The sequence below is a fragment of the Condylura cristata genome, unplaced genomic scaffold (genome assembly GCF_000260355.1).
Source record: "Condylura cristata isolate star-nosed mole 26May11 unplaced genomic scaffold, ConCri1.0 scaffold00005, whole genome shotgun sequence".
Taxonomy (NCBI): domain Eukaryota; kingdom Metazoa; phylum Chordata; class Mammalia; order Eulipotyphla; family Talpidae; genus Condylura; species Condylura cristata.
In genome coordinates, this window is record NW_004567106.1 from 58,544,095 (window position 1) to 58,570,411 (window position 26,317).

A 26,317-nucleotide genomic window follows, 5' to 3' on the forward strand; every position below is an offset into this window, starting at 1 on the left:
CAACTAATAGAGCTTGTGTAAGCATCTCCTTTTACAAATTTAACCCATTTTTTCCAGAGTTCTGTTTTGTGTGAGCATGCACATCACGGGGCACTAAATTTAGGACAATGTCTCATGCCTCTTTATTTAGTAAAAGTAGAGGAGAAATTGGGCAAGCTTTTGAATCGGCATTCTTACTTACTAGGCACCCCTTTGATGGATTGCCGGGTACTGCCCTATGCACTCCCTCGGATTGTTCTATCCAGGTCTGCTCATTTATTTTTCGCTTCTGCGGAAAAACTTGTGACGGCCTATCGTGATACAGATGATCCCTGTTAGGTACAATTCCTGTATCTATAGATACAATACATTTCCACTCTGGAAAAGAATTGACTCCACATGTTGTTTTCACTCTGCAGTTTTATATCTCTAACAAATTCATTTCAGCTGTTCTTGTTGCCAATATACATCTGTTCATCAGATTTTCCTTTGAATCAGTTGTACTATCTCTCTGGTTCCTTTATTAACTTGTGAGTCACAATAAAAATTTTGACATGTGCCCATTTTATATTTGTCTGTGAGCTATGATTTTTACCTGTTTGAAATTTTCCTTTAAGAAGAGAAGCAACAACAACAAAAAAATGTTAAACCATTTGTAACATTGTGCACTAAGAAATCCTGTCATTTTGTGATTTGAAAATTCTCTTTTATTGCCTACTCTTTCCCTGGAATTGTGAAGTCATTTGATTCTGTATGTCTTTAAAAGTTCTAAAGTAAGTGTCTTGTTCATCTGCAAAATGCCTGATTGCACGCCGTGATCTTATTGATCTGCCATTTTATTCACTGTCATGACAGGCTTTCGTTCTGGATATTCAGGCATCATAGAAGATTGAGATGGGGTGATTGCCATTAACAAGTGGACCCCGTTTTGACATTGGTGGGTGTGTGCCAGCACTGCAGTTCTGCACCCCTGAAACATTGTTTGACCCGTTGACTTGCCCAGAGGTGGAGTGCTATTAGAGACAGGGATGATTTGCCACCTCTCTCAGTAAATATTTTTTCCAAAAATAACTATGAACTTTATACATCACCAGAATGAATTCTTTTTTCAGGTAGATTTTTGCAACTAATTTTTCTCACCCCCTTCTGATTTTTGTTTATGAGTTCACACACAAATGCCTACTGATGTGCCCCTTAGAAATGGGGTCCTGGCTTTTTTCATGTAGGTGTCCAGAGCTGTAGTGATTTCTGTCTGTCTTCCTTTGTTCAAAGGAGGCAGAAAGGAAATTAAGAGTATAGGAGGTTTTTCCCCCAAAGTGGCATGTCCTTCCAAAAGAGTCGCTGCTAACACAGATTCAGCTCTAGTTTGGTCGTGCACACCACTTCTCTGGGTGCAGATGGATATTGTTCAGTGATTCTATTTCATGAGCCCATTACAGTCTTAGCTAAATGAGTGTGAAGGTATTTTGAAGGCAGCTGATAAAATTCCTGATTCCATGTTCAGGTGTGTGATTGCGTTTTCTGATCCATGCTTTGGCTGCTGAGTGATGTGATAAAACTTGAAATATTTCTGCTCAGCCACAGCTTCACTCTTCAGCGTCATAACACTGGTTAGCCCTTGACTAAACTCATTTTTTTCCTGTGGCTATTGCTTATGTAAACATCTCAAAGTAAGTCATTCTACTAACTTAGACATTCTGCTTACCTGTATTTTAAGGTTTTGTTTTACATGCTTCCGACATTATCCCTACAGAATCTGTTGTACAGAATTTTGGACAGTGCTTGCAATGTTGCTATCCAGATAAATATCCTTGACTCAGAATTTAGGATTGTGTTGGAGTATCCTAGTAGTTTTGTACCTTACTTCCTCAGGATACAGTGTTCTCAGAATGAAATGATAGAATGCCTCATCGAGTATCAGATTTGGGAGGTACCTGAGAAAATTGCAGTACCAAAGTTTTGAATTTGGAGGAAGACTATGTTATCTTTTTTCCCTGACAATTCTCTTAACTGTGCCTTTTTCTCAGCACTTACAAAATTACTTTTTACCAATAATTTGTGCTTATTGATATGTTGACTGTTCTCAAGTTGACATATGTGCAGTGGTTTCCCTCACTAGTTCCTAAACCCCAAAGAAAGGGGCATCTTTTGGTATCCTGTTTGGTTTGACAGACCAGGCGATGGCCAGAAGCAGTTTGGAGATGTGACTTGGCCCCTAGGTACAGGGTTAACTTTCCTCACGAATAACTGACCAAACTGCATCAGAAGGATGCATCAGAAAGGAAGCATACTTTCTAGAATACAGTGATAGTGTGTCATCCTGATTATCAGCATGAGCTGTAACATCAGATCACACACATGAAAGTCCTGACTTCCTCGCTTTGTCATCTTGAGGTTACAGAACATCTCTTTGCCATTCTGACCACATCTGTAAAGTGGGTGTAATAATGGCTCCTTACCTCCTTCAGCTGTGAAGTGATTAAACACACCAAGTGTTTAGAACAGTTGACATTTTTTTTTTTAAAGATTTATTTATTTGTACATACAGAACTGGGGGTACAGGCCAGAGGCTCAGGGGCGGTGAGAGGCTTCACCAGAGACAGAGTGGGGAGCAGAACAGGCAGATCGACGAAGTACACTGCTGAGGGGAGCAGCGGGCGGGTCAGGAGAGGTCTGCCACACCATGTGGTCTCCTCCGGGGCAGGCGGGATTTGAACTCATGCGGAAGTGGCTTTAGCTTCCCAGTGCTGTGCTTTAACCCGCTGCGCCACCAGGGAGGGCCAGTTGACATTTTTTGAGCTCAACATACAGCAATGGTTCACTTTGCTTTGGTGACTATAATTAATCTACTGAGCATTCTGATTAGCCTCTAAATTCCTCTAGAAATGACAACTGCCATCATCATCATCAGTAGTATTTACATTTCCAACTCTATCCAGTTCACATCCCAAATCTTACTCCTTCCATCCCCCCGAGTTCTTTTACCGCCTCTTTATCTTGCATTTGGCATTTAACATATGCTATCTGGCTTGTTTTTTTTTTAAATGTTCTTGTCATGTTGAGTCAGTGAATGAATGATCAAACAATAAGTGTTTATCCACGCTTACACGTCAGACACAATGCTGGGTGTTGAGAATTTAACATTTAAAAAGACATATAGGCCCTCCCTGGTGGCGCAGCGGGTTAAAAGCACAGCACTGAGAATCTGAGGCCACTTCCGCACGAGTTCGATTCCTGCCTGCCGCCTGCCCCGGAGGAGACCACATGGCGAGCCAGACCTCTCCTGACCCGCCCGCTGCTTCCCTCAGCAGTGTACCTCGTCGATCTGCCTGTTCTGCTCCCCACTCTGTCTCTGGTGAAACCTCTCACCGCCCCTGAGCCTCTGGCCTGTACCCCAGTTCTGTATGAATAAATAAATAAATCTTTAAAAAAAAAAAAAAGACATATAGCCCTTATAGTGCATTCACGCTTCATTATTTAATTACAGTTGTGGTAGAAGCAGAGTTCAGTGAGTTTCTGCTTGTGGCCACAGCTTATTCCAGGTGGTCAGAGAAAGTCTCTTAAGAGATTGTAAAATGAGGCCTAGAAATGAATTAGTAGGTTGTTTTCACCCCTGAAGGTCTGGGGTGGAAGGTTGCTTGGGTTCCAGAGGCAGTCTTGCCTGAGAAGTGAGGATGATTGGAAGTAAGACCATGATGATTGAAATGTTTGTTTTGTGGTCTTTGATAAGGATGTTGGATTTTGCCTGAAAAACCGCTGCCATGGCAATGAAGTGATTAGGCCAGCATCACACACGTATGCAAGCTTGCACAGACACACATGACAGGAGATGTTGCAATGGCTCAATGGGCTGAGTGGCGACTGGGACCCAGGTTGTGACAGTAGAAATGGAAAGATAAATTTGAGGTACAGCTTGGTAGGAGAACTGCTACAATTTGGTGATTGCTTCACTCAGGGATCAAGAAAAGGAAGTGAAAGCAGTTGTCAGGCTTGAGCATCTGACATGTCCCACACAATTAACTGTTGGTAATGCTGCTTTTCTGATGCAGTCAACACTAGTGGTGTGGCTTTGAAAGGAAAGTTACGAATTTCTGGAACATGTTAGAGTTGAGGTATGCCTGAGCCATTCAGGTGTCTAGAGCTCATAAAAGGGACCTGGGCTTCACATGTGAATTTAGGACTCTGGGGTTATACATTGCACAGAATTGCCCAAAAATACTGAACGTAGAGTCCCTATGCCTAGCCTTTACTCTCCAAAATGTAAAGACCATATATAAGTGGGAGGCACCCCCCGAAGAATCGTTCAAAGGCACTTCCTGAGCTGTCAGCCGAGTAGCACACGGACAAAAGGAGAGGGCACTTGGCACAGGAGTCACTCTGCCGCCTTCAGATGGCAGCTCAACTGCCCAGGGGTCTGCTGGTGCCCTTAATTCAGAGTAGAGTCTGTGGAAGGAAGAGGCTGGGGTTGAAAGCTAGATGTCTTCCCTCATCAGCAGGGACAGCCTTATACCTTTTGTTTTTGGCATTTCCTAACAGTCTTAAATGGGTAAATGACTGTAATGATAGTATTTCTACAGTTATGAATGAGCAAGAATCTTCAAATTATCCACAATTATATATGCACTGGCAGAGAAGGAAATGGCAGTGATGTGCGATCCTTCAGTTTTCTTGACTGAAAACTGTCTCAGTTCTCTGCCATCATTCACATGTTCTGGGTATGTGGACTTCTACTGGTGGCCTGGGCCTTTTATGTATGAGCTAACTGCCATGGTTCCATCATAGCAGAGTTCTAAAACCAGTGGGAGGGGGCAGGAATAATTCTGTGCTTTTCCTTAGGAAGACTTGTAATTGCCAATACACTGCATTTCTCACTACTTTCAAGATACTTTCCTGTAAGTGTAGTTTCATTATGGGTTAAGCCCACTCCATGCTTACCTTAATGTCTGCCCAAAATTTGAGGTGCTCTTGTTAAAAGTATTTCTGAAACCCAACTCTGGGGCTCCTTGCCTCAGGCTGTGATATGACTAGAAATATACCTTTTCCCTCAGGTCATGCTAATGTGTGGTTTTGTTTTCTACCTGTTGTTAGCACACCTTTTTTCTCTGAAACATAATTATATAAACTGAGCCTTTGTTTTTAATTCCTTAGAAAAAGGGGAGTACTTCTGTGTCATCACAGCCATAAAGCACTGTGCAGGGATGCTGTTTTTGAAGGAATCATGAAGATAATTTACTTGGAGTTTTAAGTCAAGATGTTTTTCCAGATCAGTTTTACTGACTTTGCTAAAGTGCCCATAATATTTGTCTTAAAATAATACAGAACAGTTATGAAGAACTCATGATTTTGAATGTTGGCTCTAAGAGATGGAAGATTCAGTTATCTGACCCAAATATTTACAAGTTTATCCAAGGAAAGCTGAATCAGCTTTGAATGTTAATATATTTTCTTCTTTTAGAAACGAAAACTTCTGATCACAAATTTTCTGTAAAAATTTTTGGTTTTTAAATGTGTCAGATATAAGTCAAAATAAGAAAATAAAACTACCTCTACTACTGCTGCCAGAAATTTTAAAACAAAATTGCATCCATTTACTAAATCATGTGTAGGTTTTTCCCCAACTTCCCATTCAATCTTTTAAGTAACATAAGTATTTCAGTCTTTTTCCGTTTTATTCTTAACTCTGTATAATCAGGGCCTCAAAAAGTGTGATGCACTTAGTAGGTGCTCAGTTTTTTTTTCTACATAATTATTATTATTCACGATTCCTTCAAAACAGCGTTTGTGCAGTGCTTTATGGCTGTGATGTCATAGAAGTACTCCCCTTTTCCAAAGAAATAAAAAACAAAAGCTCATAATTTCTCCATATGAATTTTCTTCCTGAACCGCACTACTTTTAGTATCTGCCTCAAATTCTGTCTTATGAACTTAATGTCATGTATTTAGTGAGCTTTCTAATTAAGTCTTTAGTATGTTTTCTCCTTTCTTAAGCCATGTTTGGTCTTCCAATCATTGTCTGCAGTTATTTTCTTAGAACAGTTTCAGACCACATAGCTTTTTTTAACATCACCATTCTATGAATCTTTATTGAACGAAATGTATTAGGTTTTTATTTTGATGCATTTTTGATTTTCAAAACGTGGCCTGCTGTCTTAATAAGTTTCTACCAAAACATTTTCATTTTTCTTTGTTTCAAAAATCAGAACTTTCTCTTCCAAACTTTGTAATGATCTATTTGTATTAACTTTTTAATATGAAGGACTTTAAAAAGACTAATTAGACATAATAAAGTGGTTTTTATTTAAGATTTATTGGACCTAAACTGGTATGTCTGCAAGCAAAAATGAGTGCTCAGAGTACTCTTACAAGGTGCTGAAATGATTTCAGTCATTTTTTCTTCAACATTTATTTTGAACTTTTGTTTTATGTCATAGATTGTTGGATGATATTTTTGCTTCCATTCTTTTCTGAAATTGTGATCTTGTCTCTGGTGGGCAGGGTTTAGCATGACATCAATTTCCTTGCCCGGTCTCCTTGATTTGCGCATGAAATGAAAACTTGTGCTTCATCAGATCATCTTTTAAATTCTTTACTCTGTACATATTATTTTAATTATCTCTCAAGCCATTTTCTGGTTTTGTAATAAATCCTTACCTCTTGCCTATAGAGACGTTAGAAGTGATAAAAATTGATCTAAAACTTTCATAGAAAAAAATAGTGTTTCAAAACTAAGTTATTTTTTAATCACAGTCTTACAGTTTCTGCCCAGGGCTGTAGGCTGTGGCCACTGTGCTTTTCTATATTCTCATTGTCATAACTTAAACTGTTTTTAGACCAAACTCATGTCCTTTTTCCATAAATGTCCAAGGTGGTTGTTGTTGTATTCCTGGATTCATCATTTGATTCTTAGAAAAATACCAACACACTTGTTAAAAGTCTAAAGGGTGTTTTCCTGCTATCACTCGTTGTATTTATCTTAGCAGTTTAAAATTGAAATGCCATCTTTGTTTTTAATCAACTTGAGGGTTTATTTGATGTAAATGAATGTCTACAATTTGTGTAAAGTATGTTTTTAAAATATCACTTAGACTTAAAATTTATGCCTTCCAGTGTATTAAGCTCCCCTGTACACATTATCTTCTTACAGTTTGGTATTTCTGAACCGCTGTCTTTTATGTCTAATTTTGCTTTTGAATAGTTCCAGTTGAGCTTCATAATAAAGTTTGTTGTTTGTTTTTTTCTCATAACTAAAGCAGCCAGCGGTGAGAAAAAACCTAGCACATTTCTGTACTGATAGATAATGAAAGGAATTTGTTGATTCAAAGTACTCATGAATAACAGGATAGTTTTTCTCTTGAATAAAACTACAGAGCAGTCCTAGATTTAATTTCCTGACCTCAGTGAGATAAGACATTTTCTCCATGGAATAAGATACTTCTTTTTAAAAAAGAAAAGGAATGAACCAGGAGGAAGGCATGGATCTAAGAAATGGAATCTAGAAAAAGATGGAAATTCCAGGTCCTATGAGGGGGGATGCCCAGGAATTGGTGTGCAGGAAGACAGGAGTGGTCCAGGGAAGGCTGATAACTCAGTCTTCATTTTATAAATAGCAAACAGCATAACAAGATGTTTTAATAATAGTTTGTTGGGAATTTAGAGTATATATAAAATGGGGAAGGGGCGCTTTAAGGTAAAATGGGGAGAGATGATATTTATGAAGACGTTTCAGCACTCCAAATTGAGACACAACTCTGAGGTGGTTGTGAGCAGTGACAGAACTAAGGTGCAGCCTTTTTTGCCACCTCCTTCTTAAGCTGTCCCACATTCAGTTAGTAAAAGAAGGCTGAAGATGGGAAGAAAGCAAGGTTGTAGAGTTGTTACCTTTTTCTAACTATGTATATGCTGACTTTCGCCTGTTTTATATGAAGCACAGATATACCATCATCTGCTCTTTGTATGCTCAACTTATAGTACCCCATTTTTTTTTTTTTTTTTTGTAGAATAAGCCAAGGGCATTGTATTTCCTGGTGCTAATAAAATGCAGATTTTCCACTAAAAGACAATGGCTGCATTTCTAAAGGTTAAATTGAATGATTTTCAGGGCATAATTTCAGCTGGTTAAATTTGGGAAACTGAAAGTCATTCAATAAAAGAATAATCTCTGAGCCTGTATAGAATTTTCATTCAATGGAGAATTAGATATTATTTTATTCATGTTAAGCCATTATCACATGATTTTATTTCAAGGTAGAGACAAAATGTCAATAGACATATGTACTTAGCAGTTCTTTTTTCTTTATTTGAACAAAATATTCCCTCTATAGAGGCAACTGAGGGTGGTATCACACTTTTTCTTTTAGACATGACCTGAGAATTGATACAATCTCTTGCTGTTTTGTAAAACTGAAATGTTTTTCCTGTACTCTGCTAATGACCTTTTTATTCTTCATCGGTTTGAATTTTAGGAGTATTTTAATGCATTAGATAGCTAATTAGATTAAGATAGTTAATGCAAAACAAAGTTCTGAATGCTAGATTTCAAACTTACTCTCTGAGCTGCTTATAAGTAGTTGAAAGTTAAGTTAAAAACTAAAATATTGCAGCTTACCTACTCAGGCAGTTCCTTTGTTCACCAAAAATAAATAAACAAACAAACAAATAAATAAATAGCTATTTTTTGTATACAGTGACTATATCATTGTTAGCATTCAAGTCTGAATTTTCATAAGCCTCAACATCTTGAGAATCATGTATGTGTAACCATCCCTGCAGTCCAGACAGTACTGCTGATCATCCTCTCTCCAGCTCCCTACCCCAAACACCTATATTCCTTTGAGTTAACCGCTAGCCACCTCCCTAGTTTCTGGCAATCCCATTTGCTGTTTTCTTTCATAAGTTTTGAGAGTGTCATAGAAATAGTATCTTGTATTTGAGCTCATCCATGTTGTGGCCCACATCGTTTTTATGGGCATTACAGTTTGTTCTCTCCCCTGTTGAGGGATTTTTAGTTTATTTTCAGTTTGAAATGAGTATAGATGAGATCTAGTCCTGTAACAGGGTTTGGCTCTCTTTTAGTTGGACTGTGTCAGAATGCTGTTCATCTTTTCATTCTAAACACATGCTATATCTTCCTTTCTTACCATTGCCAGGTTCTGGTTTCTTAATTTTGTGGAAAGGAAATAGACAGCAGGCAAGGCCATCCAAATGAAAGAATCAATAGAAGGCTTCCTGAGGATAACCATATCCTTGAGGTTGTGGAAGGTCTTGTTGCTTTCGGGTGTTATTGAGGAGAAATGTTGACCCTCCATATTTGGGACAAGATACTACCTTTGCACTGACCTGCTCTGCAGCTTCCTGTTCTTATCTTGGAAAAACCCTCCTCTTTGGAAATTTCACTTTGGAAATTTCAGCCTCCCTTAATAATTGGTCAAGGAATAAAGTCAGAAAAGAAAATAGCAGTTTTTGTTCCCCATTAGGAGGGCTACCGAGTAGAATGTTGGTCTTTCCGGGTTGGCATTTTTCTCCCATTTTAGTGTGCTGACAATGCCCTCGTAAGTCATGGTGTCAGGAGTGGCACCCAGACCTTGAAGCACAGTTTCTCCTACGCATTGACAGGTTGGCAGCCAGAACAAGGTGCATTGCCAGCCACGGACGCAGCGTGAGCATCTACCCACGGCACGCCGCACTTCCTGAGGCTCGTGATGGCCGAGCTGAGGCACCTTTTCTCTGTTTCCTTGTATTTTCTTGTTTTGTTTTGTTTTTCACTCAGTGCTTTCCTCTCGGGTTTTCTCATATGTTTACTTTCGCCTCACTGAAGTTTACACCCCAGCACCCTCTCCACACACACAGCTCACCATGAAACATTGATAACCAGCCAGGAAGGTTGCGTTCAAGTCTTTAAGTGCTTTGTGGTAATGTAGGAGCTGGAGGGCTTTCTCAAATATCTTCCCCTAGGGCCCCATTTATTTCAAGAGATTATCTTGCTGTACAGCTGGTTCCTCACAGAGAATCATAAACTCATTCCATGAATTAAAATGTCACTTGAGGCCATAGAGCCCAGACTGTGGGATGGAGGAAGAGTGTGGAATGGTGGATGACATTTTTGCCTTTCTGGTAGGGGATATAGTTATGATTTGTCTTCCACATGGCTGCAGATATAATTCTCTTATTCTGCAGGGTTTCCAAAAGATAGGTAACTGGAGATGAGTTATCATAGTATGCCTTAAAACCAGAGGGTGTGTTTGCTGCAGGTTCCTTAGCTATTCGTTCTGATCCGCTTTTCCCCCCACTCTGTAGCCAGTCTCCTGTCCACACATTTCTGCCATTTCAGATTGAAGACTGGTTCATATTGCCGTTGGGGCCATTTAGCCCCCTGTCAGCCCTGTTAGAGAGAGGCAGTCAGGTCGTAGGGGAGAGCCTTCCAGTTCACTGGAGTAGGTAGTAAGGGATCTGGTTGTCCTTCTAGCAAGCTCCATCACGTTCAGTGGGCCTCTTTCAAGATCAGCTTCTCAAGTGCTAGTACCCCGATGGCCCCATAATAAGCTCTGCGTGTATTTGTTTTTCATTCTTTTTCCTATGATGTTAATCAAAGAGTGATTGTGATGATGAGAACTAATTGGTAAGCTTCATTATTAACAGTTCCCATTTGAGACTTACACATGATAATCCTGAGTGGTTAATTGTTAACTAATAGGTTTACTATGATTCCCATTTCCCTGTGCTGTATTATGTGCTGTGATGTTGCCTCTCACCAATCCAAACTATGTTAGGAAGTACTATATGGGTATTTTCAGTGGAAAAATCACAGGTTTAGCTGTGACAACATAAAGCCCTGTTCCAGAATTCATACAACTTTGATTTTTGAATGTTCTGTGATTTGAAGGTGCAAGGACCTGGCTATCTAAGTTGATCTCTCTGGGGTCTCTGTCTTGTGCCTGCCATGAGAGGATTCTGCTTCCCCTGCTTGCCTCGTCCCCAAACTTAACACTTCATTATAGTATTTTTGTATTTGCACACACAGTAAGATACTTGGTGGAGCTAAGTTGCCATCTCACTGCAGAGAGCGATTTTTTTAGATGCATTGACAGTCATAGCCACATCTGGAAGAGGTTTGGTCTGACAAGTCAGAAATGGGGAGGCACAGTGAGGGTGCATAATTAAGGTGCCTTTATAACCTTTCGCTTTCTACGAATCAACCTGCCTTTATCAGGATCATTCAAGACCCTGTTCTATAAATTTGAGGTATAGATATTAACATCCTTGGAAGTGAAGTCACCCTAGGCACATTTGTTGCATCATTACTTTCTCAATTTCAAGGTGCATTGAGGAGGCAGAGCATTCCTTAAAGAGATGCCATCCACAATAGCAGGTTAAATGTAGCTAATGCGACCTTAAATTAGCTCTTCTAAGAGTACAGGAAAATACTTACATACAGTTTGTTTGGGAGCACAGGTAATGTGAAATCTACCAGTGCAACAACAGACTTCTCTGCTCAGAAATACAGTTGCTTCCTGATTATTTACACCAGTGGAGGGGAATATTGGTACAGATAGTAGAAAATCATAGTTAATTTATCAGAGTCACAAAGCCTTAAGCCAATATGGTGGCAGGAAACTATGGCAAATAGAGTACCAGACCTCATGTAAGTTAACCACAATACGGGATCCCTGAGAACCAGTCTCTGCATTATCTAAGCAGAGCTATTTGTTATTTTATAGTCTTACCTTGCAATAAGCATTCTGCGTAGAAGTCCCATTGTTGCTATCTTTTCAAATAGGAAGCTTTAGTATATATATTTTTTAAAGATTTACTTATTTATGCATACAGAACTGGGGTACAGGCCAGAGGAGCAGGGGACGTGAGAGGATTCACCAGAAACAGAGTGGGGAGCAGAACAGGCCAACTGATGAAGTATAATGCTAAGGGGAGTGGTGGGCGGATCAGGAGAGGTCTGCCACGCTACGTGGATCACCTCCGGGCAGGGATCAAACTCATGCTGAAGTTGCTTTAGCTTCTTAGTGCTGTGCTTTAACCTGCTGCGCCACCAGGGAGGGCCCAGCTTTAATATATTTTTGAATACACATTTGGGAGTTAAAATTGTGTAAAGAAATATTTAATTTCATTAAACCTCAGCAGGTTCTCTCCAGCATCGTCAGGGAATTTCAGTGCCGTGTTCTGACTTCCTCAGAACTTGATCAGCCGCTCTCCTCGCACCCGTGGCTAATCTGGCCTCTGTTTCCAGCTCCCATAATCGGAACTTCTGTTTTCTTACTGCTGTAATCTTAGAAATGAGTACTAGGGACTGAAACACATTGTACTTGCATAGGCTCTTTGGAAGGCAAGTTGTTTAACCACTTTTAGTCGATTTTATAACACAATCAAAACTCCTAAAATAAATAATCTCCCTAGCTAAATTAGCAGGGAACATTAGTTTGGTAGCTATGCCACCTGAGGGAACTTGTCTGTCTGCCTTATCAGATTTTTTATTTGATTCCCTAAAACAAATAATGATTTTAAGAACTTGCCAATAAAGGAAGCCCCTGAGACGACAGACAGATTCCACTGTCTGCTGTGACTGAGATGTGAAAGAACTGACATCTTTTGGTGATTCCATTCAATTTAATTGACTTTATAAAAACTTTTATTTCTAAAAAGCTTATCGTCTTGGACAAATTTCAGTCTTTTCCCATAGTGGATCATCCTTAGTCATAGTGTCTTTTCCTAAGCCTGTGGAAGAATTGCCTCAAGACGAACCAGAGCTCTGTGTCTGGTCTTGCAGTTTTGCCTCTGGACATACACATGACCAGTTCTGGGAGGCTGTCACCCTCTGCTTGCACGTCTTCGTGTTCTCTGCTAGTGCTTGCCATAATTAATGGCATAGCAAATTCTCTTCACTTTCTTCCCATGTGTTGTTTCTGGAGTGGGTGTTATATTGAGACTTGAGGAGTCAGGTACCTCTGTTGATTTTTCTTATATGGATCACAGTAAGATGCCTTCACTTCTTGACTCATTGCCGGAATGTAGGTGTCTCTTAGCAAGGTAGATGACTGTTTAGCATATGGAGGGAGGGAGTGCTGTGGCTTCCTTTTCAGTGTGAACACCTAAGGCATACCAGTGTGTGTGTTGTTACTTGTCAGCATGTTGCTTCCCTCCTCTCCCCCCGCCCCCAGATAAATATATCCAAAAACAGTGCTGGGCAAATGTCTGTTTTTAAATAATATAGATTACTGCAGTCAGATGGGGAAAAAAAAACTCTTCAAAGATGTTAAGTTGCCTCATGATTTGGGATAATCAATTTGATAATTGTTGTTGACTTACTGGCTTAGCTCATGAATAATGTCCCAGATTTAGACTAGTATGGCAAAAGGATTTTAATCAGGTAGTGCTTTCTTTCCCATGGAGCATTTGTCTTGCTTGACTGTTCTGGCCTTCAGCCAACTTGCGAGAGGCATTTTCCCACTGTATATGTATAGTAGAGTATGTGTTGCCTAAGTGTTCACTGGGGGGGTTTCCAGCCCCCTGAAGTTCACTGTTGCCTTACCTGTTACCTGTGTGCCTTCAGAGACACTGACAATGGCTGACTGTCTCCTTTTCTCTGTGAATCTGTTTGAAGGAAAAGATGAATCTCATTACTATAAATATTGTTTTCATCCCAGCTTACCTCACTGCTTCTGAATGAGAGGAGCCCCTTTGGCTGCTGTGAAAACCCTCAAATACTTGATGGCTTGTTAAATTTTCATTATCTAATGTGCATTAATTTAGATACAATAGCTCTGTTGCTAGGAGCAGAGTCAGGCAGGAAGAGCTTGGCTTGGTGCAGACTGCCTGTGTCGCAGGAGTCAAGAAAATGTGCAGAGCTTGCGCTCTTCAGGGTGAGGTTACAGTTCTGCTGTTGCACTGGAAACCTCAGAAATTCTGACACCCAGTGACTATTCCCCCAGCACACCCAACATGCTATTTTGATGCTTGCTTACGGTGTCATCCGTTTTAATTAACCTGAAAAGCTGAGAGCTCCATCACTAGGTGCTCTGAGGTTAGAATTGCCCACATTTGGTACTGTTGAGGGTGGGATGTGTGCACTTTGTATTGGTGCATGCAATAGTTTTAAACAGGGCTATGTAATTTTTTATGTTTTCATCATCTCCATAATTATTTGCACTGACATGATGTGGTGTTTCTGTCCATGGCACACGTCCTGTTGTTCCAGATTTCCAGGACTGGGAGAGGGAGCGTGGCACCCTGGTACCCACTGTTTGTCCCTGAAAAGCAGGCAGCTCAGCCTAGCACTGCCCCAGGCTGCACACTTCCCATTGCTGAGAAATAGCAAGCTATGAATCTGCAAGACCTGTTAAAAATGAATTTCTATCTGATGATGAACTACTTGGTGTTTTCTGGGAAAGGGTTTTAAGGAACTGAATCACACTTTATTTTTTAATGAAAATGAAAATCAATTTTTTTTTTACATTAAAATTAACCTTTGTAGATTGTTAGCTGTTACCTTGGTCTTCTCTCCTCCAGTTTGTGTCAAAGGGAAATGAGCTCTTTTCCTGCCCCACAGAAATCATGAATTTCTCATTTGGAAAGCACCTTCCTAACTTGTGTATCTACTGAGTGCTTTGTAACTGAACAGAGAGAAATAGAGAGCCCCTGAGAATGTTCTGGAAACTAATTACCTAGTTCTTCTATGAAAGCTACCTGGGTATCTTGTATATGTCAGGGTTTCAGAAAGATCTAATTTCCTCTGCCCAATTTTCTGTGGTCTACCAGACTTCCTGTCTTAGACCAGATTGAAATAAGCATTTATCTGGATTCTATTACTTTTCCACTGATCTTTTCTTCTTTTCTTCACTAGGATACCCAAAAAGCAAAGCAGTTCCTGCCTTTTCTCCAGAGGGCAGGTCGCTCTGAAGCTGTGGTGGAATATGTCTTCAGCGGTTCTCGTCTCAAGCTATATTTGCCAAAGGAAACTTGCCTCATCACCTTCTTGCTTGCAGGTGAGTCTTGTGTGATGTGTGTTACTCTGAAAGTCTCCCGGAGCTATGAAGCCATCCCTGTGTGTGTCTTACTTTCCTTTCTTGCAGTGTTTTAGACAGGACCTGGAGCTCACCAGGGTGCTTTACTGTCTAATCTGAGCTATGAACCCACACTTTCTCGAATTGCTCCGTCACCAGCAACCCAGTAGCAGGCTCGCACCCTTCCTTTGTTTGACCCATCCACAAAACAAGGGGAAGAGTAGCTTGAAAGACAGCTCATAGCCTCACACAGCCTGAGTGAAAGGAACTCCAGACCTAGAAATATTAACGATGGCTTCCCCACAGTTGGCGTCTCCCGCTTGGGCTCGACTGTCCTGCTGTGTCAGTCACGGGCAGGCGTAGAGGTGCTGAAACACCTTGCCCTTGGAGCTCCCAGGCAGCGCTGTTTATCTCACTTCTACTCTTTTCAAATGTCATTACTTTCTAAATACTTTCTGAAACCCCAGACTTGACACCACCTCACAGACTCCTGCCTCCGTAGTGTTTCTCTGTCACACCACGCTTGGCATGCTTAGGCCCAGCCTTTTCTCCTTCCTTTGCTGGCTGCATGTACATCTTTCTCATCCTGTCTTCTCGAGTCACTTCATATTTCATAAGCCAACAAGGCTATGTCTGAACTGTGCTCTTTGAGCCATTTACATTCATGCATTCAAGGAGCAAACTGCTTCATTTCTTCCCCACTGGCAAATAATAAAGTTATTTATTTCCAGTCAGTACTTCACAGAGATGTGTAATCTTTGAGCAAAAGTGTCATTTTACTTAAGCACACTACACCGACCCCCCAGACACACAGTCTTTCAGTCACCACAAAGGACATCACCCATTGTGTTCTCCTGGTGCACATCGCCTTTTCTGTTGCTTTCCTGTTGCCTCAGCACTTCTTCTGTTCAAGTCATGAATAGAATCTGCCCTGGGAGCCCTGCCTACTGTTCCCTGTTAGATCGCCTTGGCCTCCTTTTCCTGGAGGCACTGATAGTTTCTTCTCTGGATAAGGGTCTCCCTCAGGCCCCAACTAAATGGATTGCTATGTGAGATAAATCACTCACCGAACACATGACCATGAAGCTCACGGCTTTGGCTTGGCCCTCGCTGCTCAGTGAGACTCCCTCGCACACTGCTACAGCATTCATGATGACTGCACAGCGCTGCAGGCTTTCAGAAGGACAAACTGTATGACACAAGGCTCAGGGACAGCTGTAGAAACCAAGGGCCTCAGCAGATCCACATCGGACTGGAGGACTGTGCTTTTGTTTTTGCAAAATGTGAGTCGTGGTAAACTGGGCCTGGGATGGCTGTGTATGCGAGTCCTTTCTTGGAGCTATTTGTGCCCTTTTTAGAAGCAGAGGAATTTCTCAGTAGTGAGTACTTCTAATAGAGTTTGAGGTACATTGGCGCCTTATCCTTTGAGCTATACCTGCAAAACAAAAGCATCCTTTTCATGGTGGAAAGCTTTATCACAGAGGTGTAAAAAGAGAAGCAGTATTATTATTTCTGGACAACTTGGCCCCAAATCTACAAAGCAAAGAAACATTGAAGTTCTGCCTTCTCAAGTTAGAACTACCTAGACGAACTGGCTCCGTGCTTAGACCTCATTTGGCGATAGTTTTCCTGCAGAATCTTCTGGTTGCATCTTGCTTAGACACAGCAGTCTGGTCACTCCACTCCGTCTCAGCCAGTTCCTCTGTGTACTTGGCATTATTCTAAATTTAGCAATTCAAAAGGCATTGCCTGGCTTAACTTATATTCTGAAAGATAGATTACAGAAACAAATATATGATCAAAATACAAACTTTTACATTTTCCTCCTGCCATACAATGTGTAGTTATATTGTGCATCTCCTGGTTTCTTCAGAAAGCGGGCAAGAATCCAGCCATAAAAGAAAGATTTCAGTTTAAACATGGCTCTGCTCAGTACATGGGAGTTTATTTCCCCTCTTCATACCTCAGTTTACTTATCAATTTACTGGAGAGAGTTTCTCCTCTCTTGTGATTGTTGTGAGGTATTAATGAGATGAGCGAAGGATTCAGAACCAGGCTGCCATACAACAGATCATCAGTGTAGATACATTTGCTTTACTTAGCTCTCTATTAATGGAAATAAATAAAGAAAAGGTGTTGTCTCCACAGTACCACTGAGGTTGAGGCACCTGGTTCAACTCCATGACTCCACAGGATCTGTGGAATCTTGAAATTTTTTTTAAAGATTTATTTATGCATACAGAACTGGGGTCAGAGGTGAGGATTCACCAGAGACAGAGTGGGGAGCAGAACAGGCAGATTGATAAAGTACACTGCTGAGGGGAGCAGCGGCAGGTCAGGAGAGGTCTTATACACCACGTGGGTTAGCTCCAGGGCCAGGATTGAACTTGCACTGAAGCGGATGTTGCTTTCAGCTTTCACAGTACTGCACTTTAACCCACTGCGCCACCAGGGAGGGCCCAGAATCTTGAATTTTTGCAAAGCAGTAAGTGATCATGTTTATACGTATATAGGGAAACTGATGGAAATAGGACATTAGCTAGTTAAGAAGTGAATTATTAAACTTAAAGATTGAAAATTAATGATCACTGCTTGGCTTAGGAAACTGCTGGCCGTAGCTACCTTTCAAGTATGACGATAGAAAATTAAAATCTGCTCCAATCAAAATCACAAATACTTTATGTGTTCTGCTACTTGTGTCCAGTCTTACAACACTTTTGGGTTAACCCACATAATCCATTTTTTCATAAGATTACTGAGAAGAGTCATGTTGTATGTATCGTATGGTGGGTGTCAGTACAGGGTCTTTGTTTCCATTCTTAAAAAGAGAGAGAAGGACTTGTTCTAGCTTCCTCTTGACTAACATTTTGCTTCTCTCAAGGGAATGCTACTAACTTTTCCCTTTGAAGTGTGGATCAAGGACCCCTGTGCTCTAAAGAACATAAACACAGATTAGGCAGGGTCCTGCATCCCCAGAAGCTCTAGAACAGGAGATAAGCACGTGCACTAACTGTAGTGTGCGGTGCCAGGTAACACGAATTACTTAGGGCACAAGGGAAGGAGTGACTGGTTACTTGGGTGGTGAGCAGAACCTCCTGCCTGAGGTCCTGATATAGAGGTATAGAGTACAGCATACCCGGATGTCTTCAGGCAACCATGGACCCATTGGTATCCACGGACCAGAAAGTGCAAGGAGAGAAGGGGGGTGTGGGGCAAGACGAATATGAAAACTTAGGGGGTGTGACACCTGGGAAACTTAGACCTTCAAAGAGTTGGCAGAGGATTCATACACAGGGTGTGGGGAGACGCGTGCAGCGGATGAGAAAGAGAATCTCTAGAAAGCGGTCTTCTGGAAAACAGAATTTAGGTAAACGGTTTTACCTAAAAGATCAAGTAGGTAAAAACTGAGGAGTGGTTTTATACTATTTATCAATTAGTAAGACACAAGCAACCTTTGTCAGTGCACTTTCATCAGAATTGACTCAGCTAAAGAAATATTACAGGCTACTGGGGAGTGAATGTGAGCAGTAAGGAATAGAATTACAAGTAGACCCTCTTCACAAAAACCTCCCGGAGTGAAACCAGGAGTGCAGCAAAGGGAAAGCCCAAGGGCCATGGTTCCATCCTGAGGATGGCAGCTTCTTGAGTGCTTGTGCAAGTTCAATTCTTTTTCAAGATTGGAGTGGAATGTGGCATGTATACTTGGAAAAGCTATTCAGTGTACCCATTGTTTCCATAATAGCAGTTATAAGATTTAAAACTCAAAAAAGTCTTCTTAGCAAATGAGGATATAAAAGGATGGAGTGAGAAAATGCCACAGGGCACCTGAGGAGCACAGGTCTGAGTTCAGAGAAGGAATGAAGAAGGGAGGCAAGTGAGTGATCAGTAAGAGCTGGGGCTGAGGGGAGATGGCTGCGGAGCATGGGTCGAGGGAATGTCCCTAGGGAGAGAACAACTCCCAAGCTGAACGTGGCTGTAGACATAAACTTTCACAGAAACTCACGCAGGCGGCTCTCTACGTGGACCATGGGCCTGTGGCCAAGCTTTGTACCTCTCTCAGATGCGCAGGTAGAAATGCATTCAGCTGGAAGTGATGTCTCTGCAGGTGGGGGGGAGGGGCGCGGGCGGGCGTTGTGTTGTGATTCTCAAAGGGAAAGTCAGGATAATTGTTCAGCAGTCCCATATGTGCCGCTCTCATTAATCCCCACTTTTTTGGGAGCCCTCTGGACTTCAAGGTGGGGTGGATGCTTTCCATTTTTATGTGGCTCTTTTTTTTTTTTTTTTTTTGGGCAGACGGCCCCGCAGCTTGATAGGGAGTGGCATTTGGCCCAAGCCAGCTGGCCTCTCTGTCACGGTTCCTGCACCCCTGTATGGGGAAGGATTGCTGGTCAGATGGGGTAGCAGGTGGGGCTGGGCAGAGCAGGCTCTGGCTAGCAGGTCAGCGCCTTCTGAAAGCTCTTGCCCTTTAGTCCTCTGAGCACCTGGCTTAAGTTTGGTCGGTGAGCAGATGACTCGACACCATCAGAGCTGAGACTGGTCAAGGTGCCTCCTCCTGCTGCTCTGGCCTCCGCCCATGCCTGCTTACTCAGTCTCTGGTGCCATCCCCGTCGGGCCTGGTCCTGAGCTAGCAGGGAAGCCAAGATCCTGGGCAGCCTGCCTTTGTTGAAAAGCACCCTTTCCCCTCAAGTAGCATGTGGTGAGCCCATGCATTTCTTCCATTAAACCAAAGTGGTTTACCCACACGGCCTGTTTTTAGCTTATTTTCACTTGTTATACGTGTCACATTTTACATTGATTCTTGTCTAAAGGAATACTGAGGTGCTACCTGCCAGTCATTTTTTCAGTGGCTTCAGTGGGCAGGGACTGTATCCTCTGGCTATGACCTTTATTTCCTTATTGTGAATTACTTTCTTAGCTCTAGGGTGCTAAGAACTGTGCAGGGAACAGTTCAGGAAATTGTCCTGTTGGCTAAGCATAGCAGGTATCAGGTTAGTGCTATAAACCAAATGCCTGAGTTATTGGAAGAGAATGATAATTTTAAAGTTTTAGTGCAAAGTAATCTGAGGAGTCCTGTCAGGTATTTGTAGTCTTCTGCTCCCTGGCCCAGTGAGCCCACCCCAGATACATTTCCATATCCTTACTGGTGGGATGTACTTTGCAGGAGGAATTACGAATAGAGCAGATATGGGATGGTGGGCTGGGGAGGGCAGCAGTGAATGTCAGTCACCTTGCATAGAGTTCACAGCACAAACTACCTGGAAGGCATAGCCACCTGGCAGGGGCCCCCATGTGGATCACAGCAGGTGACTTATAATGAGCTGGTTACCTAGTCACGTGAGACAAGCTAGAAAAGGAGACTTCCCTTCGCCTGCCCTTGGGCATTTCTCATTCCCCCCCCCCCCCCTTTGATTACAACTCCCCTCTGGCGCTTCATGATGACCAGGGAAACAATGTGAGAAAGTTCCAGGTCTCAGGGATTTAATAGATGGTGGTTTTATGTGAACAGTGCAGTGGATTTGGCGGTGTGTCCTTCCACCCTGAATGCCTTGAGTAAAGTACCTCATTTCTTTCTTTCTCTTAGTCACTTCTCCAGCCAGTCCTTAGAGAAATAGCAACTGCCTGTTTCAACAAACCAAAAACTTCTAATGAGAGAGGAGATGGAAGGTGAACAGAATATCCTCCTCATCTCCTGGCCCCAGGAATGGTGGATCCCCATTGATTACCAGTGCCTAACCAAATTATACAATTAAAGCCAATGTATGTTTAAGTGAGAAATCCCATTCCGCTATCACAGAGGTGCTAATGAATCAGACTGTTACTGTGGTTGTGTTTGCCGGGTTTCTATCCTTAATTAAGCAATTACAGGGTCTGCTGATACTTATGAATTCCTTTCAGATGCTTTAATTGAATTGCACCTTAATGGATATTTGTAAACTGGGGTATTCTTTCTCTTGGGACTTCGCAGTTTGATTCTGTCTCCAACGCCTACATGCTTCCAGTTGGGCCCCATTACTGGAAATGGGCAGCTTGACATGAGACTTCTCTGGGAATGCTCTGGTTCTTAGCTTGTAAAGATACTATTCTATGAATTACACACATTATGATGATTTCAGAAGATCCTTAAAAAAAAAAAACATTAGCACTATAAAGTTTAGGAGCCATTTTTAATCAGGTCAAGATTTTTGAAAGCCCACTAGAAAAGGGCAATCTGGATAGATTGTGGATGATGCATAAATAAGAATTTCTGTCTTGTAGAGCTTTTAGTCTAGTAGTATAGACAAATGTGAGATACTTGAACAAGGAAAAGCAAAAAGGTGTTACGAAAAGCACAGGCAACATACCCTGAGAGTGCAGTGGGTGAACGATTCAGTCGTGGTCGGGAAGGGCTTTCCAGTGGAAGTTCTTTCCTGCTCCCAGGACCACCTGAAGTGTAGATATTTAGCAGGTTGGACATAGGTAAGAAAGTTGGCCTGTCTCATTAGTTTTGAGGAAGAGGTGCCTAGAGGAAATGGATGTACTCATCGGTCGTTTGCCTCTGCTTTTGTGTGAGCATGCCTCTCCCCTGGATGCTGCCCTCAGCTCCAGGCTCTGCAGGCATGCCCGTGCCACCCGCCACGTGGCTGAAAGGCACACCTCCAATGATAGTCTGATTATCTCCCATCTTTAGCTCATGAATCATCCCCAGATGAGCCTCAGCATGCTTGTAGGTCATTCATTCGCAAGGCTATTTAATAATTTATTTGATTTCCACTGGACAATATGCTGGGAATATATAGAAATGCATGAAGTAGAGTTCCAGCCTTCAAGCAAAGTAGCTGCGTCAACTGAAATATAGACAGGAAAAAAATAGCTTTCTGGAGGAAAAGAGTAAGAGAGACATCCCTCAGATACCACCCAAATGAAAGCTACATAGGGATTTTTATAAAACAGTGTGAGTAAATATCGTGAGGCTGTTGAGAGGCTGAGGCAGGTCTGTTCTGTAACTCAACAGCCCCACGCTCTAGAAGCAGGAAGTGGAGTATTGCCTCGACCTGGCCCACTGTGGCCTGGAGAGAATGCCACCTGAGAACCAACCATTTAGGAAGGACATAGAGTTGCCAAAGGATCAGAGAGTGACCAGAGTGCAAGGAGACTTAAAAATAGCAATGCCTGAACATCAGTAGTAAGCACAGCAGAGTGTTGCAGAGACGGGGAATTGGGATTCGACTTGGGCAGGAGGCACATCACCTTTTTTTTTTTTTTTTTAATAAGATAGTAATAAATAAAGTCATTAGTAAAAATAAGATTTGTTAGGCATGGCTTAATGGCAGTCACAGACCTTGGAGCTAAAATACTTAAAGATGAATTCTTGCTCTCCCGCTTCCTATTTAATTATTTCCATCAGACCAGCCTGCTTATCTGGGTGTGATGCTGGGACCTAGATGTGAGGGTGACAGCAAGGCCCATATGGCAGCCCGTGCCAGCCTGTCTAGAGACTCCTGCAACTGAGAGCAAGGCTGGCCTAGTGGCGGCTCCAGCCCCTGTGAGCCAGTCATGCTGCTAAGGATGGTGAGCATCCTAATTGGGATGTTCGGCCCTCGCGGTCTCGGTTGGGATTTCTCTGCCAAGAAAAGAAAGACATTGATTTATCCTCAGCTGTTATATGATAGGCCCAGTGATTGCCTCTGCTCACAGGTAGGTGGAAAGAATCCTTCCCTCCGGAGTCCCGTGAATTCTGCCTTCCACTATGGTTTTCAATTCTCCCGGCTGATGAGTTTTAATGGAGATGAGATGAGGGGATAATAGACTGATAGGGCTCTGGCCTGTCTGCGCAGAGCTAACAGGAGCAGTGATGGTGCAAAAGGGCAGCGCCCCCCCCCCCTTACTCCCTCTCCAGCTCCAAGGTTCTTTCTGCGTCTGTTAAGGGTTATCTTCCACCTAGTAGGCATGGGGGAAGCAACGGGAAGCTTCCAGAACTCTTGAGTGCTGCTGTCTACTGGAGTGTTTCCAGTGCCAGCACCTGTCACTGGTTGTGCCCAGATGCCTCAGTTCTAATTCCATTCCTGTGGCTTTTCCTGAAAAATGCATTTCAGTATGGGTTTTTCATTGCCATCTTTACATCCTATTGGCATTGCCCAGCCATCATTTAGTAAAGGTGGGTGGGAAGCAGTAATATCCAGCCCTGGGCTAAGATTGCCCCTGCCCTGTGGGGCTGTGTGTTTGGCTGGCCTAATAGTGAGAAGTGGCGGGACCTAGATGCAGGTGAAGGGAGTATAAATGGTGTGGTAATTTGAAATTAAAGGAAAATGCTTTGAAATCTGGTAATGGGCAGCCCCGGGGTGAACAGTGCACACTTAATTCTGGTTGTTATGGGAACCACCTCTCACATCCCCCTTTTCAAAGAGAGGTATGAACTATGTTTTAAAATAATAATAATAATAACAATAATAATAAAGGAGGTCTTCATCACTGAAAAGCTGTCTCTGCCCCCAAACCCAGGTCATTGCTTACTTTGGATTACTTTCCAGAAGGTTTCCTGAGGCATCCCCAAACCTATGTGCCGGGTTTGCTAATCTGACCCTTTGCATACGGTTTGAAAGGATGGCACCAACACGGGAAATGGGGCTCACCAGGCCCCAGCGTGCACGGCCTCTGTGCATACCCTCGCCTTGCCCCTAAGTGGACGCCAGAGGTTTTCAGTCAGGAAACTAGCTAGCACCATAGCGATATGACCACTTCCTCCCCACCCAGCAGGCACTCCAAGAAACTGCTCTCAGTCTGGTGCCCAGCGCTCGGTGCCAGATTCTGACGTAGGAACTGCCAAGCAAAGGCCTGTAGCACTAACAGTTCACAGAAGCTGGCAGAGCTTTTCCTCATTTATTACCACATTACCCCCTTCAACCAGAATTTGTAAGTTTGGGGTTGTTTTGTTGTTTCCTGCACCCTGTGCCTGTGATAAAATAAATGACCTGCCTAGCTCTCTTCAGTAGCCTTTGATTTCCAGATGTACAGATCCTTGGCTTCTTAGTGGACTTTGGAGTAACTTTGTTCATATGTATTAGGTAGTGTCGCCTGTAGCTTTTCTTTAGTGTACTCATGCTCTACAGTAACATCTTTGAGTCCACACTAGTAACGCCCATACTTACCTTCACTCTATGTAGGAAGATATTTAAATCAGCCGGTTAGTCTACGATGGGTGGAGAAGTTCCCGTTTTCCTGCCCTGGTGTGCCTCCTTTTCCTCAGCTTGTGCATCTGCTAGTGATTTTTCTAGGGTTAATTTGGGTGTTTTTATTTTTAAATTGGAACATGGTGTCTGTCTCTTCTCTCTGTGTGTTTTGGATGCAGCCACTGTGCTAGGCATGTGGTTATTAACTCCACTGATATACCAGTTCGCTCATTAGCATTTGCATTTTAAATTACAAGCTAGAACAGACGACATTTATGCTATATTTGTACCATTGCCTTCTTCATGAATGATGTCGTATGTGCAGGGAATGCAGAAATAACTTACAGGGTCCTGGTGTATTTTAGTCTCTTGTTTAGCAAACTGCTATTCCTTCTTTACTCTTGATTCTCATTGTTTGACAGGAGTTCTCCCTCCTCCCCAAGTTCAGACCTATTTGTGAGTGCTTCTGATTGGGAAGTGCAAATGACAGACCAACCCTTCATATCAAAATAGCCATATTGCGTGGGGTGGCCATCTTTGCCTTTCACGTGATGTGCCTGGTAAGCAATTTGCTTTGATTAGAGAGGAGGGAATTTTCTGCTCCATAGTTCAGTTGGTGGAAAGGGATGGTAACAGGTTCTTCTTGTTTGTATTCATGCTCACATTCCTCTTTTATAGTTGATTAGTCAGAGCTTATTTATTAGCACCTGTTATTTCTTGGTGCTACACGGGAAAAAAAGAAATGGTCTATGCCTTCAAGGAGCTTATTTTTGTCATGAAATTTTTAGATTGTACTTACATACAGCATACACATATTTAAGTATAAAATACTATGTTGGAGTTGGGCTTCCCTTTTGTTTTGTTTTTAAGATTTTTTATGTATGCATATAACAACTGGGGTACAGGCCAGAGGTGCGAGGCTAAGAAGATTCACCAGAGACAGAGTGGGGAGCAGAACGGGCTGACTGAAATACACTACTGAGGGGAAGAGCAGGGAGAGGTCTGCTGTGCCATGTGGGTCAGCTCCCTGGCCACGGATCAAACTAGTGTTGCAGAGGATAGCTTCGTAGTGCTGTGCATTAACCCTTTGCACCATTGGGGAAGACCCCAGAGAGATGGGCTCCTTAAGTGATAATTGCCAGTGGTTAAGATACGCTTGGGGCAACTGTTGCTCTGGGCAGACCATGGAAACCAGAAATGCCTGGTCATGGATGGTAGGCCTGGGAATGGAGCCTTCCTAGGCTGAGGTATGCCCAGCTCCACCTAGTCTTTGTCTAGTTTCTGGCAGCAGACTGGGGATGGAAAGTAGCTTTGGTTGATAGGTCTGGCTTCAGGCCATTGTGCGGTTTCTGTGCAATCCCAAATTTTGGTTCTGTGAGTTCTGTCACAGGAACACTTCCTTTTGATGAATTCTAACTTTTAATACATCATGAAAATTCCGAGGAAGTCACTGTAGAAATAGTATTCTGGGTAGGAAAGCAAAAATGCTGCAAACTAGTCCGAAGGTTTTATCTCCCCACCTTTTCATAAAAGGTCTTCTCATACATATTCACTGTTCTACTAACTCCTGCATAACCAAGACGTAAAGGACGGCATTCTAGATTCACGATCCAACTGCATATAACATGCCAGGTACCATTCAGGTGTGTCATTGCCACACATGCATTTTGTTCATAGATGAAAGAAGTTAAATGATAATGGCCTTCTGAGCCACACCCATTTGGTGTGATGATACTGCCCCGATGTCAACACTACCGTGTCATGATCTTTATTCCCTTCGGGAATAAAACTGGAATGTGTAAGTGAGTCTTGGTAACTTTTTTCCTTCAAATAGTTGCACTTGGGCGGTCCAAATCCTACTTCACATGTGATATCATTCTGTATATTTCCTTTTATTCTGTTCACTAGTCTTGTAATAATTTCTTACTCTGAAATCAGCTGATTGATGCTTTTCCAAGAAAGCACACCAAGCACTACATACATATTCTTGCTGGGGTTTTCTCATTTCAAAAAGAGTTCAGGGCCAGTCTCACCTCACATCTCTACATTCCTTTCCATAAGCAAAAATAGTCATGACATTCTTCTACAAAGTTGATGGGCAAGACAAAAGTGATCAAGAGTTGTTCCCCAGTTATGCCTCTCCTCCAGAGTGGTTCATTTATGCCCTTCAAAGGCCCAAACATG

At 42.3% G+C, this 26,317-nt stretch overlaps 1 protein-coding gene across 1 annotated transcript in view; it reads left to right on the forward strand.

Moving 5' to 3' along the window:
- SND1 (staphylococcal nuclease and tudor domain containing 1) overlaps nucleotides 1-26,317 on the forward strand; it is a 381,281-nt gene that overhangs the window by 227,861 nt on the left and 127,103 nt on the right. The window contains exon 15 of the mRNA XM_004677002.2: nucleotides 14,828-14,969. Coding sequence (XP_004677059.1) covers nucleotides 14,828-14,969 — 142 coding nt within the window. The remainder of the gene's footprint in view (nucleotides 1-14,827; nucleotides 14,970-26,317) is intronic.